General features: G+C 55.2%; 1 protein-coding gene across 1 annotated transcript; it reads left to right on the top strand.

The window, feature by feature from the left end:
• The first annotated feature begins 18,059 nt into the window (after nt 1–18,059).
• On the top strand, nt 18,060–19,814 carry LOC130402555 (G-protein coupled receptor 22-like). The gene has a single exon (XM_056606768.1). It carries the CDS (start codon nt 18,060–18,062, stop codon nt 19,812–19,814), a length of 1,755 nt encoding a protein of 584 aa, XP_056462743.1.
• The last annotated feature ends 265 nt before the right edge of the window (nt 19,815–20,079 follow it).

Below are 20,079 nucleotides of genomic sequence, written 5' to 3'. Positions count from 1 at the left end.
GTAAGAACCTATCCTGAGGGTCCTGGGACTAAAGGAGGCTGGATCCAGAACCAGGAAGCGAGCGGCGTGTCTGTCTGTCTGTGACCCTTCAAGGTCATCTCTCTGTTGTCTCCCTGCTCTGCAGCAGCAGAGAGATGATGCTTCAGCACCAGGTGTGTGTGTGTGTGTGTGTGTGTGTGTGTGTGTGTGTGTGTGTGTGTGTGTGTGTGTGTGTGTGTGTGTGTGTGTGTGTGTGTGTGTGTGTGTGTGTGTGTGTGTGTGTGTGTGTGTGTGTGTGTGTGTGTGTGCGTGCGTGTGTGTGTGTGTGCTTGGGTGCATGTGTGTGTGCTTGGGTGCGTGTGTGTCAGTTTTTCTTCTTCTGCATTAATTGGCTGTGGTATCCCTACTACTACTCTCTCCCATAATCCTCTCTGTCGGCTGTGACCCTGGCTCCTCCCCCTCCCGTCGCCGTAATGACCCCAGATCAAGGTCACCGCCAGGGCCCCCTCATCTCCCAGCAGGCTCTTTAATTGCCTCCATCTTTATCAAATCAGGGCTGGACACGTCCAGCAGTCTCTGAGAGGAGGCTGTTCACCAGCCTGGAGAACAGCCCCCTTTCAGAGACAGACATCTCCGGTCAGATTCTGGAGAACAGCCTCCTTTCAGAGACAGACATCTCCGGTCAGAGCCTGGAGAACAGCCTCCTCTCAGAGACAGACATCTCCGGTCAGAGCCTGGAGAACAGCCTCCTCTCAGAGACAGACATCTCCGGTCAGAGCCTGGAGAACAGCCTCCTCTCAGAGACAGACATCTCCGGTCAGAGCCTCGTGAACCGCCTCCTCTCAGAGACAGACATCTCCGGTCAGAGCCTCGTGAACCGCCTCCTCTCTGCATGACACGCGTGCACCGGGCACAAAGGCGGTCAGTGTCTGCGTCGCCGGTGGCGTCGGTTCCTTTGAGCGCCGTCACTGTTCCTCTCCTACGGTCCCGTCCTGTCACTGTTCCTCTCCTTCGGTACTGTCCCTGTTCCTCTCCTACAGTCCCTGTTCCTCTCCTACGGTCCCGTCCTGTCTCTGTTCCTCTCTCCTACGGTCCTGTCTCTGTTCCTCTCCTACGGTCTCTGTTCCTCTCTCCTACGGTCCTGTCTCTGTTCCCCTCCTACGGTCCCGTCCTGTCTCTGTTCCTCTCCTACGGTCTCTGTTCCTCTCCTACGGTCTCTGTTCCTCTCCTACGGTCCCGTCCTGTCCCTGTTCCTCTCCTACGGTCCTCTCTCTGTTCCTCTCCTACAGTCCTGTCTCGGTTCCTCTCCTACGGTCTCTGTTCCTCTCCTACAGTCCCTTCCTGTCTCTGTTCCTCTCCTACGGTCCTGTCTTTGTTCCTCTCTCCTACGGTCCTGTCTCTGTTCCTCTCCTACGGTCCTGTCTCTGTTCCTCTCTCCTACGGTCCTGTCTCTGTTCCTCTCCTACGGTCCTGTCTCTGTTCCTCTCCTACAGTCCCTTCCTGTCTCTGTTCGTCTCCCCTACGGTCCTGTCTCTGTTCCTCTCCTAGGGTCCCGACTCTGTTCCCCCTCTCCTACCGTCCCGTCCCGTCGGAGTGTCTAACAAGGGGGCGTGTCGGAGACGCCGGCGGTCATGTGTCGTTTCAAACTGAAGCATTTTCATACATCAACCGCTTGGTATGGTTGTCCTGACGATGAGAAGGTCAGCCTGAGTAGGGGCCCAGTGTGTCTCTGGCCCCGGGGCCCCACTTGAGTCCCCTGCCTGTGTCTGGCTGGAGTTCTAAATATAGAAACATTCTTTCAGTCATTTCATTTCATCAATAAAACAGCTGTAGGGGGGAGAATATTATGTCTCTCTCTCTCTCTCTCTCTCTCTCTCTCTCTCTCTCTCTCTCTCTCTCTCTCTCTCTCTCTCTCTCTCTCTCTCTCTCTCTCTCTCTCTCTCTCTCTCTCTCTCTCTCTCTCTCTCTGAGTGTTTAGGTGTTTAGGGGTGCAGATGGGGGGGTGGGCTGCCCCTCACTCTGACCACGCCCATGCCTCTGCCCACGCCCCTCACTCTGACCACGCCCCCACCAGCCCACCATGCTCACCCAGTGGACTCTGTTCGTTTCCCGCGGCGACGCAGAGGGCCTGGCCCCTGGCTGGTGTCACATGGTGTAAGAGTGTGGTTAGCAACCGTAAGCACTTTAAGATATATATAGCAAACAAAAGACACAGTGACGTGTGTGTGTGTGTGTGTAACTGCGTCACGTTGGTTCATGTATGTGTGTGCGCGTGTGTGCATGGACGTGTGAGTTATTGTGTGTGTGTGTGTGTGTGTGTGTGTGAGTGAGAGAGTGTGTGTGTGCATGAGTGAGCGTGTGTGGTTGCCTCGGTGTGAGTGTGTGCTTAAATGTGTCTACGTCGGTTTGGGTGAGTGAGCGTGTGTGGTTGCCTCGGTGTGTGCGTGACACACAGACCCCGGTGCCTCTATCTGCTCGCCGTCCGGTCATCAGCTCTCTGCTGCGTTGCTCCTGAGTGCATGTGTCAAACCTCCTTGGCCGACTGACGGCAGCATATGGCATGGGGGAGTCTGGAGAGAGCTCATCTCTCCTCTCTCCTCTCTCCTTTCCTCTCTCCTCGCTCTCTTCTCTCCACTCACCTCTCTCCTCTCTCCTCTCTCTCTTCTCTCCTCTCATCTCTCTCCTCTCTCCTCCTCCTCCTTCTCACCCCACTCCTCTCGCCTCTCTCCTCCTCTCTCTCCTCTCTCCTCTCTCCTCTTCCTCTTTCCTCTCTCCTCCTCCTCCTCCGCCTCCTCCTCTCTCTCCTCTCTCTCCTCCTCTCTCTCCTCTCCTCTCCTCTCTCTCCTCTTCCTCTTTCCTCTCTCCTCCTCCTCCTCCTCCTCCTCCTCCTCTCTCTCCTCTCTCCGCTGCACTCTGTGTGTGTTTAAGCCTCAGACATGGGGGGGTCTCGAGGCTGGGGAGGTGATTGTGGTTGGGGGGGAGTGGTTCACCGAGGTAGTGATGGGGGGGAGGGGGTTCACTGAGGTGGTGATGGGGGGGTTCACTGTCGCAGTGTGAGGCGGTTCAGCCTCACCCACTCTGGGGAGGGGGGACAGGGGGGTGGGGAGGAGGGGAGGGCCAACGAGCCAACAGAGAATTGGTCCAAACCTTTCAAGTGTGACCGGTGGATGTTCAGGGGAGTCAAGTCTGAGGATGAGCGTTCTGCCTGCCCTCCCCCGCTCGCTTTCTCCTGCCCCTGCTGCACCTCTGCTCCTCTCTGTCCTCGCTCCCCACCTCCTCCTGCTCCTGCACCTCCTGCTCCCCCCCTATCTCCTGTCTCCCTGTATCTCCTCCTGGTCGGAGCGTCTCTGAGGTGAGGGTTGGGAGATGAGACACAGAGGAAGACTTTCATCGAGTTGGAAAATAACAAGGGTCCAACATGGCAGCGCTGAGGAACACCTCTCCCCGTAGAGTCCAACATGGCCGCTCTGAGGAACACCTCTCCCCGTAGAGTCCAACATGGCCGCTCTGAGGAACCCCTCTCCCCGTAGAGTCCAACATGGCCGCTCTGAGGAACCCCTCTCACCGTAGAGTCCAACATGGCCGCGCTGAGGAACACCTCTCACCGTAGAGTCCAACATGGCCGCGCTGAGGAACACCTCTCCCAGAGTCCAACATGGCCGCACCTCTCAGCATAGAGTCTGCCCCCGTACAAGGATGAAATTACTATGTTTACAATCTGCCCTCTCATTAACCCCACACGGGTAATTAGTGTCTCGTTAATGGGCTATAGGTACGAGGTGGTAGCCTTTACATGTTGAGGTGGTTCCAGAACGACCCGACCATGAAGCATGGATTATGAGGAGTGGAGTTCATCATTTCGGTTTTCACTTTGGTCTGATTCATAATAGGTTCTTAGTTTTCAATGAGGGATTAATCGTTTGAATCTAGACCAATATCTGCGTCGACACGCTCTGTACAGGGGAGGCTCAGGCGATGATGGATCTCCTTCACCTTGCCGCCCGTCTCCATGTGCCAGGAGGTTCTCCGGCGTTCCTCCGGAGGCTGTGATGCTACGCTCGTGTCAGTGAGAGCAGAAGAGAGGAAGGAGAGATGTGGAGGATTTGGGGACAGGGCTGGATTACTACGCTAGCGTTCACCCTTGAGAAATATCAGGTTGTCCTTGTAGCGCTACTCATCACATGCCTGCCCTCCCCCTCACTACCCCCCCCCCTTATACCCCTTACAACCCCTCCCCCCCCTCAACCTCAAACGCTTCTGTTCCCGCTTCATCTCTGCCTCCCTCCACCTCCTCCCCCTCCTCCTCCCCTCTCCCCTCTCCCCTCCCTACTCCTACCCTCCCTTCTCCTCCCTCTCCTCCTCCTCCCCCCTCCCCTCCTCCCCCCCTCCCTCTCCCCCCCCTCTTCCTCCTCCCCTTCCCCCCCTCCCTCCCACATTTCCCTCCCCCCTCCCCTCGCTGCAGAGAGTCACCGTATTGGTCGCGAGATGGAACGCCTGCGCTCGAGCGAGCGGAGGCTGCAGTGCACGACACGCGCGCGCCCGCCGGCCTCCCCTCGTGTGGAGCTGCAGCTGAAGTAGAGCAGGTGCTGCTGTAGCGCGAGGAAATCACCGGCAGGTGGGCTACAGGGAGCTCTGCGCGTGTGTCACGGAGAAGGAGTTTTCCCGCCAGTGTAAAGGTCTGAAATCAAACGGAACGGGCTGATTCTGGTCACGTTCTGGGCGGACGGCCGGAGGTCCCGGAGCGCGGCGGAGGGACGCGCGGCGAGCAGCGCAAAGGACACCCGGAGCGAGGGACGCTTGGCAAGCAGTGCGAGGGACCCTCGGCGCGAGGGACGCACGGCGTGTGGGACGCGCAGCGAGTAGCGCGCGGCGAGCAGACCCCTGCGGTGGAATGTAGCGGGAAACAAACGGTCTGCGAGCGGTGAGTTCATCACTTCACCCCCCTCACCACTTCATCATGATACAACTCAACATTAATAAGGTGTTTTTCTTCATGGTAAACCAGTGGCAAACTGACCAATCAGCATCAGTGTTCATCTGATGGAACCTTACGTCAGAGATCGATATAGAGGATCGATAGAGGCAATCGGTCCATCACGTCCCCCCCGGGGATCAGTCAGTCACTGCGGGCTCGACCGGATTGAAGGTGGCGGTTAAATTACCACATTGTAGCGTCGATGGTCCAGCGGCCCAGCGGGACGCCAACCCTCCCCGTCCGGCCGCGGGGTCCGTGAGGCGGACTGACCGGAGAGAAGCCGTCTGGTCCCGGACGTAGACTTTAAACACTCCACTAAACACTCTGGTTTAAGTTGGTTTTACGCCGTATCTCCCTTATCTCTCTTTCTATCGTCGGCTTCGTTTGCTGGGGGTATATTATTGTTAGCTTCTTAACAAATGAAATGAGCCCCAGCCAGGTGCTCGGGAGTAGACCGGGTTCTGGACCCGGGTCCTGGGACGTGGACCGGTCCCATGCGGGCACCCACTATGATCCATGAGGCTGAGGAGGAACTCTGTACGGTTGAAGTGATATTCTGAGGATTAATCAGTAATGTAATTTAACTGCTGTAACGTATTCATGTTTTCAGTACATTATGAGTGCTTTACTTAATAGACTTGGTTGTTATATACGGCTGGTGTAGGCTATCTTCAGACTACTTTGCTATCATATATTATATATTGTAAATTATATATTCACCCTGAATGGGGGGTTTACCCTCTACTGCAGCAGCCTGTAACTTCGCACGAGGAGCTTCACCGGAGCGGGAATCTAATGGAACAAATGAGTTATGTTATGATTACATCACAAAGAGATATGTCATGGTATAATAACATCACGGGGTGTTATGTTATGATAACAGCTCAGTGAAATATGGTATGATAACATCACGGTGAGATGAGATGTGTAATATTATGATAACATTACAATGAAATATGTCATGTTATGATAACATCACAATGAGATATGTCATGTTATCATACCATTAGTGTGATGTGTGTCTGTATAGGTATGTCAAGTTATGATGAAATCACAATGAGATATGTCATGTTATGATAACATCAGAGTGGGATGTGTATCTGTAGAGGTATGTCATGTTTTGATAACATCACAATGAGATATTTCATGTTATGATAACATCACAATGAGATAAATCATTTTATGATAACATCAGTTTGATGTGTGACTGTAGAGGTATGTTAGGTTACGATAAAACCACAATGAGATATGTTATGATAACATCACGTGTGATGTGTAGAGATATGTCATGTGCATAACATGTTATGTCATGTTATGATAACATTCAGGCTAATGGCATCACTGCACCAAACCTCCAATTCCTAACAAACAGTTTGTGATGAAACACAGCCCTCTGTTGTCTCGAAGACACATCTTGACAGCCTACTTGTGTTCAAATCCTACAACATCTCATCCTTTATCTAAATATTGTTTTTACAAAATCCTTATCACGTGCAGATGACAAAATATTCCAAACCATGATTAGATACTGCTTCTGCCTTGACACAAGGTGTGTGTGTGTGTGTGTGTGTGTGTGTGTGTGTGTGTGTGTGTGTGTGTGTGTGTGTGTGTGTGTGTGTGTGTGTGTGTGTGTGTGTGTGTGTGTGTGTGTGTGTGTGTATAGGTGATTGTCGGCCTGTTTGTTTGTTGTTAGCTCAGAGCCCCCGCTGTGATTCTCAAAGGCACCACCTTTCAAATATATTCAGATATATTCAGAATGGATACACCTCTACATACATAGACAGATTCACATTCATATAGAGCAGGTATGTGTCTGCGTGTGCGTGTACGTGTGCGAATCCTCCTTTGATGTTGTTTCCACGGTGAAGATAGCTCCTCTCCCCTCCACGAGGAAGAGGAGCTCCACTAAAGACGGCGTAGCGTTTTATACCCAGCGCCTCACGCTCTCACACTGCACCTCCTCCACCTCCTCCACCCCCTCCACCTCCTCCACCTCCTCCACCTCCTCTACCTCCTCCACCTCCACCTCCTCTACCTCCACCTCCTCCACCTCCTCCACCTCCTCCACCTCCTCTTCCTCCTCTACCTCCTCCACCTCCTCCACCTCCTCCACCTCCTCTTCCTCCTCTACCTCCTCTACATCCTCCACCTCCTCCACCTCCTCTACCTCCACCTCCTCCACCCCCTCCACCTCCTCTTTCTCCTCCACCCCCTCCACCTCCTCCACCTCCTCTACCTCCACCTCCTCTTTCTCCTCCACCTCCTCCACCTCCTCTACCTCCACCTCCTCTTTCTCCTCCACCTCCTCTACCTCCACCTCCTCTTCCTCCTCCACCTCCTCCACCCCCTCCACCTCCTCTACCTCCACCTCCTCTTCCTCCTCTACCTCCTCCAACTGGGGTTTTGCACAACGCTTTTCCTCCACCAGGATCTGAACCTCACTGTTAAGTTATTAGGTACAGCCAAGCTGGTCTGGGGGGGCAGCCATGAGTGTGTGTGGGGGAGCCGCAGCCATGGTGGTCTGGTCGGGCCCCTGCCATGAGTGTGTGTGTGGGGGGGCCGCAGCATGAGTGTGTTTAGGGGGGGCCATATGTCCCTTCTTCCATAAGGTCATTTAACCAGAGATTGACTCCCAGCTCAATCCCAGTGTTCTTCTATATTATAGTTATACAATCAAATGTCTTCTTATGAATGTTCTGTTTGGCGTTACATTAAGACGGTTCATCTCTTTATTAGTCATTGCGTACTCAACACAGAATGATCTCTGCATATATAATAATAAAAATAATAAAAAATGGACATGGGGAGAGAGACAGACAGGCTCCACACGGGGAGAGACAGAGACAGACTCCACACGGGGAGAGAGAGACAGGCTCCACACGGGGAGAGAGAGAGAGACTCCACACGGGGAGAGACAGAGACAGACTCCACACGGGGAGAGAGAGAGAGAGACAGTCTCCACACGGGGAGAGAGAGACAGGCTCCACACGGGGAGAGAGAGAGAGACTCCACACGGGGAGAGAGACAGACTCCACACGGGGAGAGTGAGACAGGCTCCACACGGGGAGAGAGAGACAGGCTCCACACGGGGAGAGAGAGACAGGCTCCACACGGGGAGTGAGTGACAGACTCCACACGGGGAGAGAGAGACAGGCTCCACACGGGGAGATAGAAAGACCGACCCCCACCGTGTTTGAACCGGGGACCTTGTTGCTGTGAGGCAGCAGTGCTAACCACTGTGCCAGCGCGACCCCGGTGGTAGAGGCTGAACGTATTTGAGTACATTCAGCGTCATCATCTAGTGGTAATAACCTCAAGAAGCTCATGGACATGAATGTCCGTTCCTCCAGGACACGGCTGTGCCTGTCTTCTCATCTCAACACACCGAGGATTTAGACCTCTGACCGTTCAGACAGACTGCCTTCATCAGACCCCGCTCTTCATCTGTCTGAGATATTGCTGTCCGTGCATGCTGAACCAGGAGAGCTGTCCCTGGTATTCCGGATGGAAAACCCCGGGTTAGTGTTAGTTGGCACAGGTCCCAGGTCAGCTAAGTGAGCCGAGCGTTGGTCTGACCTGGCCGTTGGTTCCTGCGGCCTCTGATGCCGCTGAGAGGAGAGGACCAGTGAACCCAGGCTGGTGTATGAGCTCATCACACGTCGCTCCACTCTGTCTGAGGATATCAGAGCACAGCCATCACACATCGCTGCACTCTAAAGAGCTCTGAGTAGAGCCATCACACATCTCCGGGCTGTTGGTGTCATCGAGTACATGGCCCCCTAATTATACCGCAACAAAAGCAACGCAATCAATGATGTTTAAGTCCTGCCAATCGTCCCCCAGCAATCAGAATGAACCATCACTCTGATTGTTCCTGACTCCACATCCCGCTCTATGCGGTCCCACGGTTGATTGGTTGTGTGAGAGGAGAGGAGATCACAGCGGAGGCTGTCGTGTCTTCAGTTGGTGGAAGGCTGCTGCTCCTGGAGATGGGCTAGTGGTGGGAGTCTGCAGGCCCCTGGAGGGAGGCTGAAGGCCCCTGGAGGGAGGCTGATGGTGAGAACCTGAAGGCCCCCGGAGATGGGCTAATGGTGGGAGGATGCAGGTCCTAGAGAGAGGTCCTAAGCAGCAGAGGAGTAGAGGAACAAGGAGATTACTTAAGAGCTGTGTTGATCCCGCTCCACCAGACAAGGACCTCTCGGGACCGGAACCCTATAAGGGGGCCGGGACCCTTTAGGGGACCGGGGTCCATACATTGCCTGTGGGACGGACCAGGGCCATAATGGTCTTATTGATCGGCCGGTCGGAGCCCTGTCGATGCGTTCATCGGGACATTGGCTCCTTTGTGTCTCTGCTCTCCGCCGGGACGATGGCACCAGGCTGCCTCATGGCACTCTAACCAGCGCCTGGTACAACGGGCGTGAGGCCATCGAGCATGAGGCTGTGGGTTCTGACCCAGCAGGCGTGAGGCTGTGGGCTCTGACCCACCAACATGAGGCTATGTGCTCTGAGGCTGTGGGCTCTGACCCACGAACATGAGGCTATGTGCTCTGAGGCTGTGGGCTCTGACCCAGTGAGAGTGAGGCTGTGTGCTCTGACCCAGTGAAAGTGAGGCTGTGGGCTCTGACCCAGTAAGGGCTGCTCGATTATGGAAAAAAATCATAATCACGATTATTTTGGTCAATATTGAAATCACGATTATTCAAACGATTATTATTGAGTTTGAAAACAGGATGTATTTATTCAGCATGTCTCCATTTTTTTTTTTTTAACTGAGAACTTTGAAACTTTGCCTTAAAAAAATACACAAAATTGTCAAAAAGAAACTGTTCAAATCTAAAATAATGTACAGATGTGTATCCAGATGCACTTTCTATAAAACATAAAAAATTGAAACATATCATTTTTTTTTTTTAAATTAGTTTTGTGATCTTTGGACGCTGAAATCAAAATCGAGATCGAAATTCGACCAATCACCCAACCCTTGGTGAGGCTGTGGGCTCTGACCCAGTGAGCGTGAGACTGTGGGCTCTGACCAGCAGCCTCGCAGGAAAAGACAGACTGTTCTGTGCTACATTCAGCCTCCTCTCAGTCCCTGACCATTGTCTACATTCTGCCTCCTCTCAGTCCCTGACCATTGCTGCATTCAGGGTGTTTAGCAGACGCCTTCACCCAGAGCAGCATCCAACCGTTCACACACCGACGGCGGTGTCAAACCCGCAGGCGACAGCCAGCCGGTCGGGAGCAGTTAGGGTGAGGTGCCTTGCTCAGGGACACCTCGACACTCAACCCACTCTACCTCTTGAGCTAAGCCGTTCCCCCCCCCCCACGAGCACCCCCACCACCGCCACCACCACTACTACGACCAGCACCAACCCCACCACCACCACCCCCACCGCCACTCTCCCCGGACATGCTGCTCTCTCTCCCCACCGCTGCCAGGCTGTGCTGTCTGCTCCAGCACCGCTGGATGGATGGAGTTGAGCAATTAATCCCGGATCGATCCCCTCACTGCGGATATTAGGACCAGACCGGGAGAGCCCTGAGTCAGCAGGATGCATTCGCTGCACTTGGCCCTCCGCCTCCTCCCACTCCTCCTCCTCCTCCTCCCACTCCTCCTCCTCCTCCTCCTCCTCCTCCTCCTCCTCCTCCTCCTCCTCCTCCTCCTTCTCCCACTCCTCCTCCTCCTCCTCCTCCTTCTCCCACTCCTCCTCCTCCTCCTCCGCCTCCTCCCACTCCTCCTCCTCCTCCTCCTCCTCCTCCTCCTCGTCCTTCTCCTCCTCCTCCTCCTCCTTCTCCCACTCCTCCTCCTCCTTCTCCTCCTCCTCCTCCTCCTTCTCCCACTCCTCCTCCTCCTTCTCCCACTCCTCCTCCTCCTCCTCCTCCTCCTCCTCCTCCTCCTCCTCCTCCTCCTCTTCTCTGTCCTTCCCTCTTCCTGTTCTGTTTATTTCTGAATTGCTCACTTCCTCCTCATTCACTGTTAGCGTTGTCAGCTCGGTCAACGACCCACTGGGAAGGACCGGGCCCCAGGGAGGGATCGGGGCCCTGGGAGAGACCTTGGGAGTGACCGGGTCAGAAACCGGGCCCCTGGGAGAGAGCGGGCCCTGGGAGAGAGCAGGCCCCAAGTAGAGACCGGCCCCTGGTCACCGGTTGAGGGTTGGGGTTGGAGGGTTGGAGGGAGGTATAAATATACAGAGGTATTCTGAGTGGACCACCTGCTGTCTGTGTTCCTTTCGCTTGTCTATGCTGTCAATCAAGAAGCTGTCAAAACTGGGGCTGCCGCAGTGTCACCTTGCTACCAGCGAGTGTTGTACAAAATACTCTATCACACACACACACACACACACACACACACACACACACACACACACACACACACACACACACACACACACACACACACACACACACACACACACACACATGAGGAACATGACTGGGACTCACACTCAGCCATGCTGTGTGTGGCCTCTGATCATCGCATGGAAGTTCTTCTTCCTCCTGAGCAGTGGGACCCGGGGTCGGGTCCAGCTGACCGCTGAGAGCCTCACTGGTGATGGAGCTCAGTTCCTCTCCAGTGATGGAGCTCTGTTCCTCTCCAGTGATGGAGCTCTGTTCCTCTCCAGTGATGGAGCTCTGTTCCTCTCCAGTGGTGATGGAGCTATGTTCCTCTCCAGTGATGGACCTCTGTTCCTCTCCAGTGATGGAGCTATGTTCCTCTCCAGTGATGGAGCTCTGTTCCTCTCCAGTGATGGAGCTCTGTTCCTCTCCAGTGGTGATGGAGCTATGTTCCTCTCCAGTGATGGACCTCTGTTCCTCTCCAGTGATGGAGCTCTGTTCCTCTCCAGTGATGGAGCTCTGTTCCTCTCCAGTGATGGAGCTCTGTTCCTCTCCAGTGGTGATGGAGCTCTGTTCCTCTCCAGTGATGGAGCTCTGTTCCTCTCCGGTGGTGATGGAGCTCTGTTCCTCTCCAGTGATGGAGCTCTGTTCCTCTCCAGTGATGGAGCTCTGTTCCTCTCCAGTGATGGACCTCTGTTCCTCTCCAGTGGTGATGGAGCTCTGTTCCTCTCCAGTGATGGAGCTCTGTTCCACCCCCTCTCCTGGGCTCCTCAGATAAGACTCTACTCAGCCGTCAGCGGCTCTGGGCTAATGCAGTCTTAAGACGGCGCCTGCATGCATATTAGCGCGGCCGCCGCACCGTGTTGCAAACAACACCTCGTAATTAACGGCACGGTGAAGGTGGAAGTCTGCGGAGAGAGTCACCACATGACTCACCGGCCGGCGTCTCTCCCAGTGCTGCTCCGCCTCAGACGCTGGGAGAAGCTCTCCCTGAACGAGGTGGAGTTCACCGAGGCACTGAGCGTGTCCCATGACAGCCTGGCGTCGCGCCAAATTTAATCTGATCCTTCCCTTCCCCCTGCGGCGATTTAACGCTGAAAGTTGCCCTTGTGTGCCACAGGGGGCGATATTTAATTATCCTTCAATTATCCTTGTCTATAGGCAATCAATTATTATGTTCAACTATCCGTTTCGTTGATGAATAGGGGAGTTAAAAAAGAGTTTTAAAACACAAAAATAATAGTTCTGAATCACAACTAGTAACTGCGGTAACAATCTCTGACAGGCTATGGGGCCAGTGGTGAGGTGTAGGGGCCCCTCTGGAGTAGTGTAGGGGCCCCTGTAGAGAGGTGTAGGGGCCCCCCTGTAGAGAGGTGTAGGGGCCCCCCTCTGGAGAGGTGTAGGGGCCCCCCTGTGGAGAGGTGTAGGGGCCCCCCTCTGGAGAGGTGTAGGGGCCCCCCTCTGGAGAGGTGTAGGGCCCACCTGTGGAGAGGTGTAGGGGCCCCCCTTTGGAGATGTAGGGCCCCCCCTGTGGAGATGTGTAGGGGCCCCCTCTGGAGAGGTGTAGGGCCCCCCCTAGGGAGAGGTGTAGGGCCCCCCCCTAGGGAGAGGTGTAGGGGCCCCTGTAGAGAGGTGTAGCCCCCCCCCCCCCCTGTAGAGATGTGTAGGGCCCCCCCTAGAGAGAGGTGTAGAGGCCCTATGTGGAGAGGGGCAGGGCCCACCCTGTGGTGAGGCGTGGGGCTAGGGGCCCGTTGCTAGCTCTGAAAATATTGAACCCCAATGTTAACTTTGTGTATCTGCTGCCACTCAAAGTGGTTCCACCCAATCAGCTTCTGTCTGTGATGAGGATGTCATCGCCCTGCTACTCACTCAGTGATCAGTTGGGGTCAGCTCGTGGCCAAGAGTCACCAGGTCGTATTGCAGGACGTCCGAGAGAGCTGTACAACCAACACAGCTTTGATAAAAAATGCATAATCAGACATCTGAAGCTTATGTCAACCATCTCCTTTGACCCCAAACGCATATGGGGTCCCCTGGGTTAGGCAGTCTATGTGTGTGTGTATGCGTGTGTGTGTGTGTGTGTTTGTGTGTGTCTGTCCCTTGCCTTCGGGCCTGTTGGATTTGCAGATCGATACATACACATTATGCATAACCCTAGCCCTAGCATACAGAGACCATTAGTGGATTAGGAGAGAGCAGAGCGAGAGATTCTCTCAGTCTCTCTAAGTGTTGCCCAGTTTTGTGACCAAGAGATCAAAACGGTAGAAAATATACATTTTAAAAAGTGTTTCCTTGGCGATGGAACCGATGTTCTTATCTCCAATAACAAGGACTCAACAAGGCTGTCCCCCCCCCCCCCCCCACAGACCGCCACAGACCCCCTCAGACCCCACCCTTCACAGACCGCCAACACAGAAACCAAAGAAAGGCCTTCAAATATCAAATCAATCAGATCCGAAGACCAGCTGTAGGGGAGGAGTGAGGAGGGGAAAGGGAGGGAGAGGGTGGAGGGAGAGGGAGGAGGGAGAGAGAGGGAGGGAGGAGGGAGGAGGGAGAGAGAGGAGGGAGAGGGAGGGAGGGAGGGAGGAGGGAGAGGGAGGATGGAGAGAGAGGAGGGAGAGGGAGGGAGGGAGGAGGGAGAGGGAGGAGGGAGAGGGAGGAGGAGAGAGAGGAGGGAGGGAGAGAGAGGGAGGGAGGAGGGAGGAGGGAGAGAGAGGAGGGAGAGGGAGGGAGGGAGGAGGGAGAGGGAGGAGGGAGAGAGAGGAGGGAGAAGGAGGTAGGGAGGAGGAGAGAGAGGGAAGAGGGAGAGAGAGAGGGTGGAGGGAGAGGGAGGAGGGAGAGAGAGGGAGAGAGGTGGGAGAGGGGGCGGGATGAGCCGCCCTGTCTAACCGTGTTGTTTACGCTGTCTCTGGATCATCGACCCATTTCTCTTCATTACCTCTGAAGGCACCGTTAGCTGCTGCCACACCTTGTTGACATGCAGCACACGGCATCTCTCTCCCCCAAAGCTTCTCTCCCCCACAGCCTCTCCCCCCCCGGCTTCCCCCTCCGCACCGATACAAGCTGGTGACGGTCGCTTCCCCCATGTTCTGTTTTGAAGCGAGAAGCGGGTTGCCCGTTGCCTTGTGGAGACTTGAGTTGTGTTGGCATAGCGAGGACGGAGATGAGGGCTGGTCTCAGGACGCGAGGCGGGAGGATCTGTGGCCCTGGCATCAGACTCAGGTCTCGGTGTGTGCTCTGTGTTTTGGACCACTTGTTGTGAACCCGGTAACTTGATGCTCTCTAGACGAGCTGGCTGTCGCCTCGCATGGTTGACTCTGCCGTCGGCGTGACAATGTGTGTGTTAACCGATGTAAGGCGCCTTGGATAAAAGCGTCTGCTAAATGCCCTAATTGTAAATGTACAGCCTTCAGTTCCTTGGCCCGGTAGAGCCGCTCAGCTCTTGTAGTCCCCGGTGGTCCGGTTAGATTCTGTCGGTCCTCCTGGTTCACACTGTCTGCTAGGTAAACTCACACTCACACAACAACACACACACACAAACTCACACACACACACAAACCAACTCACACACACAGACTCACACCAACTCACACACACACACACACACACACACACACACACACACACACACACACACACACACACACACACACACACACACACACACACACACACACACACACACACACACACACACACAGATCTAAATTGCTTGATTACGTATGATTATGTAATTATTTCCATTGTGTGTTTTGTAAAACGATGATTGCTTAACAGCAGCCTGCGTAGGCCTTAACACTTAAAGGAAAGAAGTCTTCATCTGGGAGCGACCAGCCTGAGAGAGGTAGAAATAGGCTCCCTGTTGTTGTTCCAGTGAGTTATGACAGCTTGTTCTTTTGTACAAAAATGATTTTCTTATTCAGGGATGGAACTGCACTTATGGTGAAAGAAGCACTTAATCACACACACACACACACACACACACACACACACACACACACACACACACACACACACACACACACACACACACACACACACACACACACACACACACACACACACACACACACACACACACACACACACACACACACACTCAAACACACTCACTCACTCTCTCAAACACACACGCTCTCACAAACACACACACACACACGCTCACAGACACAGACTCACACGATTTGCCACCATTTACCATTTTCTTACTTTTGAAAGCTAAGAAGGCCACTTTACTCTCAGAGGGAAAGATGTTTCAGAGAGCCACGGTTCAGCCGTGGCTCTCTGTGACAACCTCTCAGGACAGGGAGCTGGTGAGGTCACAGTTTGACCTCTGCCTTTGTCCTTCGGGGGAATAAAAAGGAAGTTCAAGAACAATGACCTCACAGTTCATCAAGAGACCGTCAGTTCAAACGGCCGACCTTCCACTCAAAGCTAATTGGTGACGATTGAAGCTCGGAGGTCTTTTAATCGCTCTCGGTTTTAAAGCGTCTCCTGAAGCTCCACTTATTTCATCCTGATAAGTCGCTGCAGAGCGGAGTAATAATACCACCACTGACCTCTTCACATCCTTTCTCTCACTTCAGAAGCTTCCAACCGCCCCAGCAGTTAACCCTCTGCTGAGGATCTCAACAATCTCACCTCAATTTTAACTTCATTAGGCACTTCAAAAAAAACACTGGCCTTCTCTGCTCGTTCTCGGCCCTCAATGATAAAACCGGCCCTTTAAGACGAACTGGTCCATATTCACATGGGTAACTGGTAAAGCCCATCTCTGTCCAACCTCCCCCTGTTCAACTACTGGTCCAGTAAGGACTGGGAGACAGTGTAGAGCTACTACTGGTCCAGCTCCAGTAAGGACTGGGAGACAGTGCAGAGCTACTGGTCCAGCTCCAGTAAGGACTGGGAGACAGTGCAGAGCTACTGGTCTAGCTCCAGTTAGGACTGGGAGACAGTGTAGAGCTACTGGTCCAGCTCCAGTAAGGACTGGGAGACAGTGTAGAGCTACTGGTCTAGCTCCAGCTAGGACTGGGAGACAGTGTAGAGCTACTGGTCTAGCTCCAGTTAGGACTGGGAGACAGTGTAGAGCTACTGGTCTAGCTCCAGTTAGGACTGGGAGACAGTGTAGAGCTACTGGTCCAGCTCCAGTAAGGACTGGGAGACAGTGCAGAGCTAATGGTTCAGCTCCAGTAAGGACTGGGAGACAGTGTAGAGCTACTGGTCTAGCTCCAGTTAGGACTTGGAGACAGTGTAGAGCTACTGGTCTAGCTCCAGTTAGGACTGGGAGACAGTGTAGAGCTACTGGTCTAGCTCCAGTTAGGACTGGGATACCACTGATGGTGTGGTGGAGCTTCTGGACCTCAGCCCTTTATTTCCCACGCTGTGATTGGATCTCCCCCTGAACTCCTGTAAATCCATATCCGTCTCTCAAGCGACCTTTCAGGCTGAGGTATCCAACAGAACTAATGCAGAATAAACCCAACTGTGGGTTTGTGAGTCCACCTTTTGCCTTGTGGTGGCCCACAGGGATCAATACTTGGCCCATTTTATCCCCTTGCAGGAGAGCCTGGAATCCAACGGTAGATAGGACTGAATAAAATGTCACACTGTCTAACCCCAGGGCTTTAGTGGCAGAAGCAGAAACATCTAACCTGTTCCAACCCGTTCTAACCTGTTCTTACTCGTGGTAACCTGTTCTAACCTTCCAACCTGTTCTAACTCGTCTTAACCTGTATTAACCCGTTCTAACCCCTTCTTACTCGTTCTAACCATCTAACCTGTTCTAACTCGTTGGAACCCGTTCTAACCCTTTCTTACTCGTTCTAACTCGTTCTAACCCGTTTAGCCTGGATGCGATCAAATGCTCCAGGATTCCCATCCCCTTCCTCTCACCCTTGTTGGATCGTGAGACTCCTCTCTCTGCTACTATAGCTCCACATGCTCTCATTTACCATCTAAAAATATCTCCCAACTCCAGCGTATTCGAATCAGTTCACGACTCACATTCTGTTGAGAGTGAGAAAACACGATCATAAAATCATTTAATAATTCACCATTCTCGCTGCACTGGTTGATTGTCGACTTCACCGGGCACTAAAAGACTCTCTCACACACAGACACGCACACACTCACAAGCACACAGACGCAAACACACACGCACGCACATAGAACCATACACTCACGCACACACACACATCCACTCACACTCTCACACGCATCCACTCACAAACCCAAGCTATATCATCTTGTCTGGACACAGAAAAGCTTCATCCACTCAAATTAGATCTCATCTCTACAATACCTCACAGCGATAACACAGTCGGACTGCTGAAGTCCTGCCTCTGGAGAGCAATGCTCCTCTGGCCCCTCTGGCCGCTACCCTGACCGAGACCCTCTCACCTCTAGACCTCCCTGCTCCTCAAATCCCCACTGATTGTGAAGTGAAACAGATGTGCATGTGTGGGATTTCCTTCCAGTTTCTCTGTTTGGTTTGAAACAAAAACGACAAGGGTATTACATCACATGTGTGGTTCTGTTGATTCATGTTTTGTCTGTCAAGAGTCGGCATGATCCTTAACCCTGTAGTTCTTATTATAATCCCCCACAATCGTCCCGTGTGTCCATGCTGTCGTCTGACCCGCTCTCTCTCTGTGTCTCCAGAACCTCAGGACTTCTCTCTCTCCCCCCCCCGCCCCCCCGCTGCGTCTCCATGGCCCGGGCCCAGGGCCGGTGTCCCGGCGATGTGTGAGGCAGCGGACGCAGCTCGATGGAGACCGAAGGCTACAGCGACCTCCTGGAGACCAGCGACGGGCAGCTGGCGGGCCCGCCCGACGGGGGCCCGGGGCCGCCGCCGGGGGAGGGCTGGAGCAGCCCCTACCCCCTGGGGTTCCAGGTGTCCCTGACGGCCGTGCTCCTGCTGGAGCTAGTGCTGGGCTTCAGCAGCAACCTGACGGTGCTGGTGCTGTACTGCGCCCAGTCCAACCTGGTGGACTCCGTCTCCAACCTGGTCACGGTCAACCTCCACGTGCTGGACATCCTGGTGTGCCTGCTGTGCCTGCCGCTGACCGTGGCCGTCATCCTGCTGCCGGCCGACGGCGGCGGCAGCGTGGGCAGCCTGGCCACGCTGTGCTGCTTCCACGAGGCCTGCGTGACCTTCACCAGCGTGGCCACGGCCGTCAACGTGCTGGTCATCAGCCTGGACCGCTACGACATCTCGGTGCGGCCGGCGAGCCGGCTGCTGACGCCGCGGCGCGCCTTCGTGCTGCTGGCCTGCGTGTGGGCCGTGTCCCTCGCCGTCTTCTTCCTGCCCTTCCTCGAGGGGGACTTCTTCTCGAGCGCGGAGGACGGCGACGGCGTGCAGCAGAACCCCTACGTTGATCTCACCACCGGACTGATCCCCGTCCTCCTCTCGTCCCCCTCCTCCTCCCCCTCCTCCTCCTCCTCCTCCTCCTCCTCCTTCCCCTCCTCCTCCAGCCCCTCGCCACCCCACCATTTGTCCCCGGCCTGGCAGAACCGGACCCTTCTGTGCGTGGGGGGCCAGGGCTACTACACGGGCCTGTCCATGTACTACCACCTGCTGCTGCAGGTGCCGTGCTTCTTCGTGTCCGTGGCGGTCATGCTCTTCACCTACTCCCGCATCCTGCAGGCCCTGAACATCCGCATCGGCTCCCACATGATGAGGGCCACCCGGGCCACCCGGTCCTCGGACTCGGGCTGCCGGATCCTGCGGAGGAGGCGCCAGCGCAAGGACCTGGCCCTGGCCACGGCCACGCTGTCCTCGGGCCCCGTCCAGAGCCAGAGCCAGGCCCCCCTGCTGCCGTCCCCCGTGCCCACGCCCACCTCCCCCCCGCCCATCTCCTCCGTGCCCCTCGTGGTGTCCGACAGCGGCACCACCGTGACCGCCATCACCACGGCCGCCACCACGCCCACCGCCTCCACCCCGGCGCCCCCGGTCTCGCCCGGCCCGGCCGCCGCCGTCGCCACCCCCGCCCCCGCCGCCGCCGCCCCCCCTCCCTCGGGCCGGCCGGCGGCGCCGCTGCCCGCCTCCTCCACGCTGGGCGTGCAGGCGTCCGTCTCCGCCATCATCGCCCTGCGGCGGGCGGTGCGGCGCCACCGGGACCGGCGGGAGCGACAGCGCCGGGTGCTGAAGATGTCCCTCATCATCATCTCCACCTTCCTGGGCTGCTGGGCGCCGCTGTCGGTGGTCAACGTGCTCATCCTGTGCCTGGGCCCCAGCGACGGCCTGGTGAGGATCCGCCTCTGTTTCCTGGCCATGGCCTACGGCACCACCATCTTCCACCCGCTGCTCTACGCCTTCACCCGGCAGAAGCTGCGGCGCGCGCTGAAGACGCGGGTGAAGAAGAGGGTGGTGTCGCTGCTGCAGGTGGACCCGGCGCCCAGCGGGGGGGCCGTCATCCACAACTCCTGGGTGGAGGGCGGCGGGCAGAGGAAGGCGCGCAAGTCCCGCCTGGAGGCCAGCGAGGCGACCGAACGGGGCCTCACAGACGCGGTCAGGGAGTGAGACGGGGTCCTGTGTGTTAGGGTGTGTGTGTGTGTGTGTGTGTGTGTGTGTGTGTGTGTGTGTGTGTGTGTGTGTGTGTGTGTGTGTGTGTGTGTGTGTGTGTGTGTGTGTGTGTGTCTGTGTGAGGGTGTGTGTTTGTGTTTGTGTGGGTATATGTGTGTGCAGAACTTTGTGAAGGTTAAAGCGTTTACAAAGGTCAGGGTCACTTGACCCGAAGTGACCCAGGGCTCTAATTGGACGCAGGCCATCGCAAGTCAGCAGTACC

Source organism: Gadus chalcogrammus, chromosome 13 (assembly GCF_026213295.1).
Source record: "Gadus chalcogrammus isolate NIFS_2021 chromosome 13, NIFS_Gcha_1.0, whole genome shotgun sequence".
Taxonomy (NCBI): Eukaryota; Metazoa; Chordata; class Actinopteri; order Gadiformes; family Gadidae; genus Gadus; species Gadus chalcogrammus.
Note: the sequence above shows the minus strand (reverse complement) of the source record. Positions and strands in the feature narration are given on the sequence as shown.